Source organism: Amblyraja radiata, chromosome 22, assembly GCF_010909765.2.
Source record: "Amblyraja radiata isolate CabotCenter1 chromosome 22, sAmbRad1.1.pri, whole genome shotgun sequence".
In the NCBI taxonomy this organism is placed as follows: Eukaryota; Metazoa; Chordata; class Chondrichthyes; order Rajiformes; family Rajidae; genus Amblyraja; species Amblyraja radiata.
The window spans coordinates 11,188,939-11,205,230 of record NC_045977.1 but is presented as its reverse complement, the minus strand read 5'-3'; the positions used below and the strand labels follow the sequence as shown (position 1 = coordinate 11,205,230).

Sequence of the window (16,292 nt, the reverse complement as noted above, 5' to 3'; positions counted from 1 at the left end):
AAGAGGCTAGCTTTGCCTGAACCTGAATGGTTGTTTCAGACTGAGTTGCAGGGGCCAAAAGGTGCCTTAAGGATGTACCTGAAGTCCAGGAAAACAAAGTCTATAATCATTGAATATGTTGTGCATGGTACAGGTAGGACCTATCAATTAGGAAGGGAATACCCCCCACGAGTCCTAGTTCCACGTCCATCTTTGCAGTTACAAAGATGCGTAAGTTCTGCTTCTCATGCAGTCTGATGCAGCTGCAAATACTACCATGTTCATGCATTTGTAGGAGAAATGCAAGGCATGGTCTGGAAGAATAGACGATATGTGTGGGACATACCATGAGAGAATGTTGTGCGGAAATTCTCCATGGCCTGGTGACATAAAATTAGGCTTCAATGAAAATGGGATTCATTTAAAACTTTTGAGACTTGCATTCCATAGCAATGTACGTGCAATGTAACATTAGGTTTGAATTTTAATCTGCACATGAAATTGGATTCCCATTTTCATTGAACATTGCAATTTCCCCGACAGTCATTTCAAGTCACTCACTTTTTAAAAAGTATGGAATTTGATGCGACAAATTTGAGAGCCCAGATCCAAACACTGCAACGCCGAAAAGCCGACTTGGAAGAGCAGTTGCTGGAACATGAAGCAGAGAGAGAGGCTCGACGCAAAGCTGAGCTGGAGGTCAAGAGGTTAAAAATAGAGCTCACTAATATTGAGGAGAAAGAAAAGGAGGTAAGAGATAAAGTCACGTTGAGACAGAAGGTTGTTCTGCAGAAAGATCCTATGCAAGAAACAGATGTTTCATTGGTTAAACTGAACTTAAAGGAAGTAAAGGCAAATCAAACTAATCTTGAAAATGAACTTCAGACCATGAAGCTGAACCACATAGAGCTTGAGTCAACGAAAACCAAGGTAGAAAATGTCTTTACTGAAAAAGTTCAGGTAGAACGAGACCCTGAGACAGAATTAGAAGTTCAAAATCTTCGGAAAAATTTAGAAGCTGAAGAAAAATTAAAGCAAAACTTGCAGAATGAGCTTGACCACCTGAAAACTAAGCTATCAGACACCGTGTTCAATGACAAAAAGTCATTGAAAGACTCGGAACATCTGAGAGAGGAGAACGGCAACTTGCAGAGGGAAATCCAAAGTCTGCTGAGTGAAAGACAAAGACTACATTCTGACATCGAGGTCACGGTTCAACAAACCAAAGAAGTCCAGTCAGAAAAGTCAACATCAGTTGTTGACAACATGGATCTTATGGGATCTCGATTCACATCTCTACAGAAGGAGTTGGATGATTTAAGGAAATCGACCGGATCCAAAGAAGCTGCAATTGAAAAGTTGGAAAAGGAATTAGCTGCTCTGAAAATAAAGAGAGAACAGAGGGAGAACAGTTTACGCCGTCACATTGTAGTAATTGATCCAGATAATGGCAAAGAAATGTCTCCAATGGAAGCCTATAACATTGGTCTCATCGGCTACGACATGTACATCAACCTTGAAAACCAGGAATGTGACTGGGAGGAGATAACAATAAAAGATCCTTCAGGTACTTCCACCATCCTCCATGATCGGAAATCAGGAGAGAAGTATTCTATGAGTGATGCTCTGAAGAAGGGCAAGATTACCGAGAAACAGTATAAGCAGTTCATGGACAAGGAAATTACAATCCAAGAATTTGCCGTCTTGGTAGCAGGCAAGCTTAAAATGCCACACAATTAGTAAGCATCACATTAATTAGAAGGAAGCACTGGATTTATGCATCCTTGACCAATAAACCAGGCTTGCTGCTGCTTCCCGTCTCCTCCAAGTCTAACTGATGTGTGTCTTTCCATCTGAAGATCACAGCACAATTGTCTGCAGCATTCAATTTACCAACTTGCTTGAAAACCGAAGAATATTGTCAAAGAACTCTTGGAAGAAACTAGATGAATTTATTTGGGATGTGGGAGCTACCTGAATTAAAAACCAAGGTTAATGTAAACTAACTGCTATTACATAATTCATTTCCCTGAATGCTTTGATCTCTTTCTCTAAATTTATTCTCTTTAAATTTTCTTTCACTTCTCTGTAACAAATTTTAACGTAGAATCAACATAAATTACCACCTGCTGTAGTTCAGAATTGTGAGGAATACTTGCCAATAATTTGACCCTCATTGCGATTGGGGATGCTTGTATTCTGTGGGTAAGCTTGGTTGTTTCAAAGTCTTCCAAGTCTGGCTCCAAGTCACAGGCTCCATCTCAGCTGCTTCCCAATGTTTGAGAACTGCTTTGCTTTGGTGGTTGGGGAGGCATCCGTCACTTGCTGGGCCCAGCTTCATCTGCAGGACAAACCTCTACAAAAATCAAGTAACAAGCAACTTGACTTTGCAGTTCCAAAAGGATCTGCTTATCTTCCAGACAATGATCGGAGATGTTCAGAAAGTCTTTTAGTCCTCACCTTCTGCTGTGGCTTCCTGAAGAACATTTTTTGTTGGGGATGGGGCAAAAGGTCTATAATTGGCCCAACCTATCAGAATTTAAAAGTTCATGATAGGATAAAGGCATGTGAATATTCTAACTCCCCACTGGCTAAATATCAAGCCTTTCATCCTTTCCCTAGAATGATAGTTGCTTTTACAGTGTGTAAACTAAGCAAGTGAAGAAATAGAGCTTTAATGTTCAAGGACATAGAAACTTCTAAAAAATATGTATTGGCTGTTTTGGAGACTGGAGACATATTAATACATTTTCAACATAGATTTGCATTTGTCACTAGTGCATTGAAGTGTTTAAATCTATTTGTCTTCCAAAATGACACAAGTCTCCATGCCAAATGAAGAAAAAAGCGAGCAAATTTAAATTTATTCATTCTGTTTTAGGAATCAATGGTGGAACAAATTTATTTCAAAACTGCATTTGACTGGAAGGTCCCAAATTCTAATTTTTCTTTCTATAGCAGGGAAAACTTTGGACTAACAATGCTTAAAAATAAACTATTTTACAGCGAACCCATTTCAATCAATATTGTAATCATTTTCATAAAATTAAGTTTGGGTGATTTCCCTTTTAACAAAACGGAATTGTATTCACCCAAATAATCCATAACTGCATGAATTAATTACATTTAGTATATTTCTTACCTTTGATTATTTACATTTGTGGCATCGTTTCAGGGATTAGAATAAATTTCAAGGATATGTTTATATTAGAGAAATAAAAATAAAATAAATGGTCTGTTTATAAAATGAGTCCTTCATTTTTTTTGCTAAAAATGATAATTATTAATTAACAAAGAACCAGAAATTCCAACATTCATTGTGCTAGCTTTTTATCCCCTGTGCACACACACACACACACACACACAATGCGAGTGCAGGTTGTGGCACAGTTTACAATTCATGTTGGTGGCTGCTCATGCAACAGGCAATATCACTTGTGTTTTCACTGTAAAGTGCATGTGCTCGTAAGAATTGGTGTGCCCTTGAATGCAAGAGGCTAGCTTTGCCTGAACCTGAATGGTTGTTTCAGACTGAGTCACAGGGGCCAAAAGGTGCCTTAAGGATGTACCTGAATTCCAGGAAAACAAAGTCTATAATTATTGAATATGTTGTGCATGGTACAGGTAGGACCTATCAATTAGGAAGGGAATACCCCCCCACGAGTCCTAATTCCACATGTCCATCTTTGCAGTTACAAAGACGCGTAAGTTCTGCTTCTCATGCAGTCTGTTGCAGCTGCAAATACTACCATGTTCATGCATTTGTAGGAGAAATGCAAGGCATGGTCTGGAAGAATAAATGATATGTGTGGGACATGCCATGAGAGAATGTTGTGCGGAAATTCTCCATGGCCCGGTGACATAAAATTAGGCTTCAACATTCATTTAAAACTTTTGAGACTTGCATTCCATAGCAATGTATGTGCAATGTAACATTAGGTTTGAACTTTGATCTGCACATGAAATTGGATTCCCATTTTCATTGAACATTACAATTTCCCTGACAGTCATTTCAAGTCACTCACTTTTTAAAAAGTATGGAATTTGATGCGAATATGGATTTGTCTCCTTGTAAAATATGAAGGTGATGTTTCAGGTCAGGGCTTTTCTTCAGACTCTGTAATCTAACCACTGTGTTATTCTAGCAGTTTGTGTCCCACACTAGATGCCACCATCTGCAGTTCCTTATGCATCAATTTACTCCTTTTCTGCTTATTCAACAAATTCGAGCAGCATTTTGGCTTAGATTCTATGTTTAGTTTAGAGAAACAGCACGGAAACAGGCCCTTCGGCCCACCGAGTCCACGCTGACCAGTGATCCCTGCATACCAACACTATTGCACACTCACTGGGAACAATTTACACTTATACCAAGCCAAATGTTCTTGTGCATGCACTCTAAATTCCTGGTGTAAACGTAGCGACACTGTTTTATGATTGTAGCTTATTGAGAATTTGCTTTCCTTTTTATATACAAACTAGACCAAGTGGGACCCGTTGGGCCCCGTTTCCCCCAACGCAATAATCCACCACTCATCCGTTCCCCCAACGCAAGCCGTTTCCACCACCCACCCTTTCCTCCAGTGTAACCCGTTCCCCCAACGCAATATTCCTCCACTCACCCATAACCCTCAACTGCCCCCACCCCACAAGGAATGTTCTGGAAATGAAGTCTCCCCTATTCCACCCCCCTCCACCACAATGAAACCCCCCACCCCACAAGGAAAATTCTGAAAATGAAACCTCTCCCCTATTCCACCTCCACAATGAAAAAACCACCTCCCAAGAAATCTAAATGAAATTCCATTGTGATGTACCCATTCCCCCAACACATCCCGTTGCCCCAACACAATATTCCACCACTCACCCATAGCCCCCAACTGCGGAAGCGCGGCTCATACACTTCTTCCCCCTCGACTTCACCTTCCCTCGACTTCACCTTCCCTCTTCTCTCCCCTCCCTCCCACTCCTTTTCCCTACCCTCAGACACTCCCTCCCTCTCCTCTCCCCTATGCACCCCCCACGAAACACAATGTTTAAATAATATTCCTTCTCCTACCATTCCCCACTCATTACCCTGGCTAGAGCTTATCCCAACACTGTTGATTGGCAGCTGAGATCCCATTGTGACGTCAGTGTCGGGTGGCAGAATGTTCATGGCACCGTATGTTAATGAGATCCCATTGTGATTGGAGGACTGTGAGATTCCATTGTGATGTCATAGCTGCTAAATGCCAGAATCTCAGATCAACTGTCCCAGCATCTGTCAAGTTATTCTTCTCAAAGTGTTTTTTAAAAAGGTTTAAATGTCAATAACTTGTGAAATATAACATCAAGCTGAACAAACCTTTATAGGAACGACCACGGGACAAAGGTAAGGCGGTGCAAAAATGTTAGCGCTACCATGTACCGTTTTGGCGTAGGTCCCAGATCATATGCATATAGAAACAAATAAGATGAGACTTTTAGTAATATACTAGACCAAGTGCAGACCCGCTGGGCCCCGTTCCCCCAACGCAATAATCCACCACTCACCCGTTCCCCCAACGCATCCCGTTTCCACCACTCACACGTTCCCCCACATGGGGGTTGTGGGCGGCGTCGGCACTGACCTCCCCCCCCATCTCACCCCCCACAGGGAAAGTTCTGGAAATGAAACCTCTCCCCTATTCCACCCCCCACAATAGACAATAGGTGCAGAAGTAGGCCATCCGGCCCTTCGAGCCAGCGCTGCCATTCAATGTGATCATGGCTGATCATCCCCAATCAGTACAATGAAAGGAAGAATATTAGGCCCCAGTCTCAATGTTTGTCTAGAGATATGGTGCTGGGTTTATATTCTATCCACTCTACAAAGCAGTGTGTTGATGATTGCACAATGTTGAATTCACTTTGCAAGTTCTCAGTAAACAAAGCAGTCTATGCCTGCCTGCAAGAAGACCTGGAAATCATCAAGGCCTGGGCTGATATGACGCACAAATTGCTAAATGCCAGTTAATGTCCATTTTTGAGAAGAGTCTAATCCCCTGTCATTGTCATGTAATCATATTACCATCAGTGAATCTCTCGCCATCAATATCTTGGATGACATTATTATCAACAGGCCATACCACATAAATTCTAAGTCAAGAATAGGTCAAAGTCTGGGGTTCTTGCAATGAATCACCTTGCTTATGACATCCCAAAGATTTTCCACTGTCTACATGATGCAAGGTTGAGATGATATACCCTCCCAATGAATGATTACAGGCTCGACACTCATGCAGCTCAACAGTATCCAGCTGACTGGCATCCTAAACTTCATCCATTACCAGCACTGAATGTCTCCAGTGAACACTATAGATAAAATGCATTAGATACTTGCCACCACGACTCCAAAGGAAATCTGCTATTTCTATTGCCAAGAGCAGTAAGCAGATGCATGTAAACACCACCACCAGATATTCCCAAAACCCATCATCACTTGGTTTGACTTTTAGATCTTTACCCATTGGCCTTTAGAAGCCTCACCTGAATATCTGCAGTTGTTCAAGAGAGCAAACCTTCTCAGGGAAAAGACAATTGCTGTAAATGAGAACAAAAAGGTACCAACCAAAAATATCAACTATCCATGTTCTTCAGAGTTGCAGCTTGACCCACTGCTGCGTCTTTTGTGTAAACCAGCATCTGCAGTTACATGTCTGTACTTAAATATACACAAGACCATTTTCAGGTTGGCAAAATATAGCTAGTAGGTACCATAGAGAACACTGCTAGGGGTTTCATCCATGTTCAATCTAGAACTCAAAATGAGAAAATATACTCAAGTTTGCAATCAGGAAAAAAAATTGGATGGGAATGTAAGCAACAAGTCTGCAAAGTGATATTTCACATTCATAAGTGATAGGAGCAGAATTAGGCCATTCGGCCTATCAGGTCTACTGCCATTCAATCATGACTGATCTATCTTCCCCCTCAACCTCATTAGAAACTAGGTGCAGGAGGAGGCCATTCGGCCCTTCGAGCCAGCACCGCCATTCATTGTGATCATGGCTGATCGTCCCATATCAATAACCCGTGCCTACCTTCTCCCCATATCCCTCGACTCCACTAGACCCTAGAGCTCTATATAACTCTCTCTTAAATCCATCCAGTGCCTTGGCCTCCACTGTCATCTGTGGCAGGGAATTCCATAAATTCACAACTCTGGGTGAAAACATTTTTTTTCACATCAGTCTTAAATGACCTCCCCTATATTCTAAGACTGTGGTCCCTGGTTCTGGACTCGCCCAACATTGGGAATATTTTTCCTGCATCTAGCTTGTCCAGTCCTTTTATAATTTTATATGTTTCTATAAGATATCCCCTCATCCTTCTAAACTCCAGTGAATACAAGCCTAGTCTTTTCAATCTTTCCTCATATGCCAGTCCCGCCATCCCAGGGATCAATCTCGTGAACCTACGCTGCACTGCCTCAATCACAAGGATGTCCCTCCTCAAATTAGGAGACCAAAACTGTACACAATACTCCAGATGTGGTCTCACCAGAGCCCTATACAACTGCAGAAGAACCTCTTTACTCCTATACTGAAATCCTCTTGTTATGAACGGCAACATTCCATTAGCTTTCTTCACTGCCTGCTGTACTGTAAGCCAACTTTCAGTGACCGGTGTACAAGGACGCCCAGGTCTTGCTGCACCTCCCCCTTACCTAACCTAACCCCATTGAGATAATAATCTGCCCCCTTGTTTTTGCCGCCAAAGTGGATAACCTCACATTTATCTATATTATACTGCATCTGCCCACTCACTCAACCTGTCCAGGTCACCCTGCAACCTCCTAACATCCTCTTCACAACTCACACTGCCACCCTGTTTTGTGTCATCCGCAAACTTGCTAGTGTTGCTCCTAATTCCCTCTTCCAAATCATTAATATATATGGTAAACAGTTGCAGCCCCAACACAGAGTCTTGAGGCACTCCAATCGCCACTGCCTGCCATTCTGAAAAGGACCCGTTCACTCCTACTCTTTGCTTCTGGTCTGCCAACCAATTTTCTATCCATGTCAACACCCTACCATGTGCTCTAATTTTAATCACCAGTCTCCCATGCGGGACCTTATCAAAGGCTTTCTGAAAGTCTAGATACCCTTCATCCATTTTACTTGTCACATCCTCAAAAAATTCCAGAAGATTAGTCAAGCATGATTTCCCTTTCATAAATCCATGTTGACTTGGACTAATCCTTTTGCTGCTATCCAAATGCCCCATTATTACCTCTTTAATAATTGATTCCAGCATCTTTCCCACCACCGAAGTCAGGCTAACTGGTCTGTAATTTCCCGTTTTCTCTCTCACTCCTTTCTTGATAAGTGGGATAACATTAGCTATCCTCCAATCCACAGGAACTGATCCTGAATCTATTGAACATTGGAAAATGGTCACCAATGCGTCCACTATTTCTAGAGCCACCTCCCTGAGGACCCTGGGATGCAGACCATCAGGCCCAGGGGATTTATCATCCTTCAGTCCCATTAGCCTACCCAATACTATTTTTCGCCTAATAAAAATGTATTTCAATTCCTCTACCCCCTTAGATTCTCTGTCCTCCAGTACACCTGCGAGATTGTGTCTTCCTTAGTGAAGACAGATCCGAAGTACCTATTCAACTCTTCTGCCATTTCCTTGTTGCCCATAATAATTTCACCCGTGTCTGCCTTCAAGGGACCCACATTTGACTTTGCTACTCTTTCCCCCTTAACATATCTAAAGAAGCTTTTACTGTCCTTCTTTATATTCTTGGCCAGCTTCCCTTCGTACTTCATCTTTTCAGCCCGTATTGTTTCCTTCTGTTTTCCTATGAAAGTTTCCCAAACCTCTGGCTTCCGGCTACTCTTTGCTGTATTATACATCTTTTCTTTTAGTTTTATTCTATCCCTAACTTCTCTTGTCAGCCACGGTTGCCTCCTACTCCCCTTAGAATCTTTCTTCCTTTTTGGAATGAAATGATCCTGAGTCTTCCTGATTATGCCCAGAAATTCCTGCCATTGCTGTTCCACCGTCATTCCTGCTAGGATCCCTTTCCAGTCTACCTTGGCCAGCTCCCCTCTCATGCCTTCATAATCCCCTTTGTTCTACTTTGTTCCCCTTCATTCTCCTGCCTTCTCCCCATAACCCCCGATACCCGTACTAATCATGAATCTATCTGTCTCTGCCTTAGAAATACTCATATACTCACTTACTTTATTAGCCTAGTATGTTTTGCAACATACGAGGAATTTGATTTTCTATAGTAATACTAATAAAAAACAGCATAACACAAAATACATTTAACATAAACATCCACCACAGTGATCGTCCACATTCGTCACTGTGATAGAAGGCGTTAAAAATTTCAATCTCTTCCCTTCTTTGTCCTCCAGTGGTCGGGGGCCTCTAACCTTCCGCTGACGGGACGATCTTACTCCCATAACTGGCGGTGGGCCTCCTCGTCAGGGCGATCAAGCTCCTGCATCGGGGGGGGGGGGGGGGGGGGGGGGGGGAATCTCAGCTCCCCCGCGCCGGGCAATCTACCTCGGGTCGGGGCTAGTTGAATGCCGTGCGGTTTTGGAGCTTCCCAACTCGGTGTCTCCCGAGACAACGAGCTCCGATGGTAAGTCCATGCTCAAAATCAGTCCTGAGCAAGGCCTCCAGCTCCACGATGCTAGGCCGCAGAGCGACCGGAGATACGACCTGGAAAACAATCGCATCTCCGGCAAGGTAAGAGATTGAAAAAAAAATTCCCCCACTCCCCCCCCCCCGATAAAACAAACCGGAGAACATCAACACAAACTTTTTAAACACACTAAAAATAACCAAAAAAAGGACAGACTAGGTGAGGCTGCCGTCGAGTGCCACCCAGTGGTATACCAAGACAATATCCATTGACTTGGCCTCCATAGCCTTCTGTGGTAATGAATTCCAGATTCTCCACCCTCTGACAAAAGAAATTCCTCATCACCTTCCTAATGGAATGTCCTTTAATTCTGAGACTAGGACCTCTGATCCCAGACTCTCCCACTAGTGGAAACATCCTTTCCACATCCATATTTGCAACGTTGGCAGATAAACTGAATAGGCAATCAGTTGGCAGATGGAGGAAAAATATAGTGGGCTGGATAAGGAGAAATTATTGTCAGTATTCAGAAGTATCTGTATATCCTAATGAGCTGGAGCACGTTAACTTGCTGGTACAATAAGGACAGCATTTAGCAGTTAACCTTTACAGTAAGCGTGAGGAGACGGAACAATAAGGTATTGCTGCTTATTAAGGTGATATAGTGGAGTTTACCAAATATGGGAGAGTTCTCCCGTGATGAAAGATTAAATAATAATCTTTCCGCCCAGCCCATCGAACCTCTTCATCTGGGGCAAAGTGGAATCTTTGGATTGCCCGCAATGCTCAGGCAAGGGGACGTTGGAACACATCCTGAGCTGCTGCCCAAAGGCTCTTGGGCAGGGCCGGTACACCTAGTATGATCAGGTTCTTAAGTCCATTGCAGAAGCCATCAGCATGGGAATCAGCATCTGCAGGTGGGCACACCCCACCACCCAGATGATCACCAGATGAAGGCCAGAGTGCAGCTGCCAAGAACCACAGCAGACAGGAATCCGTCAGGAATCCTCCTGGTCTCAGAGGCGACCAAAAATATTGTCTTGTTGGAACTGACAGTACTGTGGGAAGACCGTCTGGAGGAGGCCCACGAGAGGAAGAAGACCAAGTACGAAAAGCTGGTCATAGGCTGCCGTATGCAGGGCTGGAAGGCAAAGTGTATACCCATCGAGGTTGGCTGCAGAGGTTTTGCAGGGCAATCGCTCTACAAAGCCTTGAGTGCACTGGGCATCAACGGAATGGAGAAGAGAAGAGCCATCAAGAACACCACAGAGGTAGTGGAGAAAGCCTCGAGATGGGCTCTGGATCAGGAGAGCCATGGGGAGGAGCGAATGCCACCTGAACACAAGTCGTGGTCTGATCAACCACGGCTGGGTCACCTGGGTAAGGGTGTCTGATGTTGAAAGACCCGAAACACCCAATGACCCCAGGTTACATCACTGATGATGTGTTCAGGAGCATCAAGAGATGTATTTTATCAATGTTCCTAATGTGAGAGAATTTCAGAGATACACCACCCTATGCAGGAAGCTTTTGTCGCCCCCTTTAGGATTTGGGATGCAAATCATCTTCTCCTTGGGATTTATGAGGCTTTCATGTCACAAACTTAATCTGGTGCTACTTCTCCAGGCATATATCCTGTGTGGCAGAATGAAATAATATCTCAGTGCAATAGGCAAAAGTTGGTGAGATTGGCAGAGTAGATATGAGGCGGTATCCCTCGGAGGAGAATCTATAATGTGGGCTCACAAGAAATGCTGATAGAAATGGATAGAAACAGTCTATTTTCTCCAAAATTTTCTAGTTTATTGACATATCCGTGTGCAACAGAAATAACCAACCTTTTGTCCTGCAGCAAATACACACACAACTCTCAAAAATAATATACAATGAAGCACCATCATTCAAAGTAATGTCTATTTTCATTAAAACAAATTGAACTTACTAGCACAATCACAATTTACAGAGTTTGAGAATGATTATACAATTTCAAGTAGAGCTAAACTTCATTAACACAAAAATCAGATCCAGCAATTTTCAAGTCCTGAGTTTCTGTAGAACATTTATCATGCCTGCGAGTCACCCATAGCATTAAATATGACTGAAGCACTCCAGAAATAAAATGCCATTGTGTTAAAAATCTTATGAAAATGTCCAAAAAGTTTCAAATCATCGGCCCATGCTAACGTCATCTTTATTGAAAAAATCTTTGGCTTCTCTGCCGACATGGTTCTTTTTAAATCAACTAGATTATGCCAAATTTTGAACTGCAAGGGAATTTATTTTAAAATAAACAAATTACTTCTCAAATCCTGTACTTTACCTTAAGTTTTAAAGAAAAGTGTTGGACAAGGATTAAGAATACATGAAACCTCACTTCACACTTCCCATTTTCTGCATTAGAAGCAAAGGTACTGCAATTGTATGACCAGCATCTGCTACAATGCTGTCTATACTTGCATTACCAAACAAATGATATTTGACAGGGATTTAACAAGACATACCATGAAACCGCCTTTAGTCCTAAATTCCCAATAAAATGAGAAACTCCAAGGAGTACGTGAGATTAATAGCTTATTTTTAAAAACTGTTATATACCAGACCATTGTGATCAGTCGTAGTCACTAACAAGTTTTTATTTAGGTGGCTAACACAGCTGGGTCCCTAATGCAAACTATTTCTCATCTATCTCTAAATAACTTGTTACAGTTCAGATTCCAATTTTTCTTTTGCTAGATGCACGGCACACAAAAGAGTGGCTCAAGAGTCTTGGGCCTTGTTAGTGCATCAACAGAGCTGAGGTGTACAATGTAAATACACTCTTTGAAAACAAAGAGTACAGGCAATAAATAGTAATTTAACTTAAAAAAGATCCAATGCATCCCACTGACAAAATCCACTCAAACTGGAACTTCAATTTCTTTAAAACAGATAACTATTAGAGTAGTGGCTGTGTCTATAGGGGCAATACCTTTTTCTATGTAGCTTATCTTGAAACTAGCGTTGGTCTGTTTACCCTACCTCCATAAAGAGAGTAATTATCCCCCAGAAATGTCCAACCTCACACGATCATGTGCATACGTGTCAGGTAAACAGTGTTCTGTCAGTACAGATTCCAAGTTGCTGCCTGGGCAAATTATAAAAGCTTTAATTAAGTCTGCTGCTGAGTACAGGAATAACCTATGTAATGAATTAACAAAATATTGAAAGTAACATTTTTAGCTGTCTTATATCTCTGGAATGCACCACATACAATTTTGCTCTAATGACCTTCATTACCATGTCAGTACTACAAATGTTCTTGCATAGGCATTCAGTGGAAGATACTTTTCCATACACTTTGAATCTAAGCACATTCTAAACCCACTTGATGTCCTCCAGCTATCATTATTTTGCTGCTGTAACAAGTCCTTTCCATCTGTCAGTCTCAAAGGTATTCAATTTCAACCACATTCTCCTTGCCCCAACATTAAAGGGCACAATTAATCATTAGATAAAAGAAAATGCAGAGTTGGCTATTTAGCCTTGCAGCTCCTACAGGTTGACCATTGCCTTTGATGTCTACAGCGACACCAGTGCCGATGCATCAGCTTCATTCAACTGTGCCTTGTGCCAGAGGTCATTGCATCTTACGTTGCATGCTGGAAGTCTCCCCATGGATTTTGGTGCCATCTGAATTTGAACAAAAAGATATTCAGTGAGTGGCAATATCTGATTGAAATCAGGAAAATACAAATTCTGCAATCAAATAGAGGCCGAAAACCTTTGGGGGCTAATTAAGATTAGAATGGCTTGGAAGGACAGCTCTGTCACACCTCCATTCCAATTCATTACCTGGCTTCTAAATCAGCTGTACTGTTAGATGCAATGCAAATCCACCCTCCTCCTCCACCACCCAATATTTCTCCCATTTTTCCTTTCTTCTCAGCCGATTACTTGCTCAAGTAACAATTCCACGGCCTATTTTGGCCAAATGGTCATTATTTACACTCAAGCTTGAACACTGAATTAGGTAGATAGTTAGGTGGGGTAGGAAATCACAGCTGAGAAGGATAATCCATTTTCTCTTCCATGCCTCAACATTATAACTATTCTGCTTACACTCCACATGTTCCGCATGTCTATTACTTGCCATATGAAGTGAAATAAGGCTCAATCTTGAATAGAAAATGCAAGTTTTCTAATTAATCTCTCAATTATTCAAATCAACTTCAAAATGTTGTGGATAATAAACATTTACAAATCAGTTCCTGCCAAAGTTAATTTAAAATAATTCAGTATTCTCAATAGCTCATCATACAACTATTGAAGCGAATATTCTTACTAACAGAGGTAAGGCAGATTAAAAAAGCAACTTGAAGATGAAAAGTCCTGAGTTTCACATATGGAGGTCAAGAGGAAGAGGAATATGCAAACCAGAGATCAGTATCGAATACCGATTGCCCGAGCAGCGCTACCTGAAAAGATTTGGAAGGCAATGGGAAGAGGGCAGGTTTGTGGGACTAATTGACTGCTCTTACAGAGAGAGCATGGAATCATTGGTCAAAAGTCCTCCTTCTCTGCTGTAACCATTCTGTTGTTGTGTAAGTAGTGGGTGGGTGAAGCTTTATCCTTCAAATTGAGCAACTCTAACTTAGACATAGGTCCAAGTTCCTCTAAAATTAACACATCTTATATCTCTCAGAAGTTCAACCCATGAATGTCATTAAAAATTTACGTATGTGACCAGTTTTCGACTGAATAGTTGGATCAATAGAGATTTGCAGTAATCCAGTCAGTCAGACCGTTTCAGGTCACATTACTATACTCAACTTGTTGATTCACTAACAGAAGTGCAAGGTGCACCATATCAAACTTCAATGCGAATTAGATCTAACCCACAAATAGTGGGCAGTGTGCGAATCCTGCACATTAATTCATAAACAAATAAAGTTTGGACCAATAAATGGCCCACACAATTGTTAATTAATTAACAGACAATTAATCAATTAATTAAACGTTTGGACTAATAAATGGCTCAGATTGGTGCTCCAGTTCCTCAATCGGTTATTTATCAAATATGTTGTTTAATGTGATAGGAGCATTAGTTTAGAATATTTAGCAAAGTTTAGAATATTAAAATGAATATATTTATAATGCTGATGGCACACATTTACCATGTGTTATTGCAAGATCTTTAAAACAAAGAACTTGAAACTAGAGGTACAACTGCTTAACATCCAAATTTGCCACTTAAACATCTCTTCCAGTCTGACTCTTAAAGGATACATAGAAAACAATATGATAAAGAGATGAACTGTTTTGCATCACATCCATTGTCATTAAAATCACATTATAAATGAAACTACATCCCATATTTTGCTATCTTGTTTCTGGTGGGATTCAGTACGTAAAGAGACACAAGTCACATGTTGTGTTACCTTGGAGAGACTGCTGTATGTGGGTGGGCAACACTGCATGTGGAAGCTGCACTGCATGGTGTGGGGTAGCGTGTAAGCCAGCAAAAATACCTAGAGCAAGGACAGAGAGAAAAGCCAGTTGGTGAGAATGGAAAGCTACAGCACTGAACACTACAGCACTTATGCAGTTTACTGATCGTTTTTAGCATAGCCACCTGCCACACTAAATACAAAAATCAGCTTAAAAGATGTGAAAGCAAATAGATGCCACCCACTATGCATAGTGTATCAATGGCACAATGGAGAAGCAAATCAAAATTAGATTGTAGGCAAAGGACATTCAACCATTACATTTTAATTTTAAGCATTTTTCATAGCTCTCCAATGCAGGATTTTCAGAGAATTTATGATAATTTCATACAGTGGTGTAATGTCAAACCTTTACTTCTTCTTGGATACCAGACACTTTATTGGCGAATGTATTTAATTAGCCACTTGTCAACATACTCAAAACATAGTGCAAAATCAATGTTATTTCTGTGGAACTCTGGATACATGTTTGCAGGGTTTGTGGAGCCTTCACCAGCAACTACACAGAGCATATGGAAGGCTACTATTTTTGCCTTTAAATATTATAATTGACAACAAAGATTCATAAGCACGCAAAACGTAATGTAACCATACTGGCAATTCCTATTTTTGACGCAGATGCAAAGTTTTAATTTCAATGTATATGTGAGCAAAGGCTCACCACAATGCTCACAATAGAGCTGACACTCAGATAGCAGCAAAAATACATTTTCTGTATAGCCTGGTAGGTCTACTCCTGAACCCCCAAAACAAACACTGTGATAACTGGAAGGTAGAGGGTGGCTGAATGAGAAATAATACACCAAGTCTGTAGTTCCCATATTTTAGCCCTCAATCAAAACACAGCATACACCTTTCAGGAATGCCTGTTCTTCAAAGATGAGTCAAGAGAATTAAATGTTTAATTGTCATAAATACCAACAATAGAATAATTACATTTATACCTGCTGTAGCTTTAACAATAAAACACCAATATTCAGAAAACAATAAATTAATAACTGTAATATAGGTAATAATAGTGCAAGCAAAAAAGACAATCCATGGAAGATGATGACTGTCGAGGTTAGCGTTGGGTAGAGTTCTAGAGCTTGAAGGTTGCTGAGAAGAAGTTGTTCTTGAATCTGGTGGTCACGGTATTTAGGATGCTACACCTTTTTCACCATTTGCTACTTCACCTCAGCAGCAAAATGAGA

The 16,292-nt window shown here is 41.3% G+C and overlaps 2 protein-coding genes across 6 annotated transcripts in view; one reads left to right on the top strand and one right to left on the bottom strand.

Annotated features, from left to right (window-relative positions):
• The window catches only part of ppl (periplakin), a 72,078-nt gene extending 68,852 nt beyond the window's left edge, over positions 1 to 3,226 (top strand). The window contains exon 24 of the mRNA XM_033040399.1: positions 586 to 3,226. Coding sequence (XP_032896290.1) covers positions 586 to 1,719 — 1,134 coding nt within the window. The 3' untranslated portion in view covers positions 1,720 to 3,226. The remainder of the gene's footprint in view (positions 1 to 585) is intronic.
• An 8,166-nt stretch (positions 3,227 to 11,392) lies between these two features.
• Positions 11,393 to 16,292, bottom strand: part of ubn1 (ubinuclein 1) — a 75,741-nt gene continuing 70,841 nt past the window's right edge. For all 5 annotated transcript variants that reach the window (XM_033040389.1, XM_033040391.1, XM_033040390.1 and 2 more), the window contains 2 exons: positions 15,031 to 15,120; positions 11,393 to 13,282 (listed from right to left, as the gene is read on the bottom strand). In XM_033040389.1, coding sequence (XP_032896280.1) covers positions 13,230 to 13,282; positions 15,031 to 15,120 — 143 coding nt within the window. In that variant the 3' untranslated portion in view covers positions 11,393 to 13,229. The remainder of the gene's footprint in view (positions 13,283 to 15,030; positions 15,121 to 16,292) is intronic.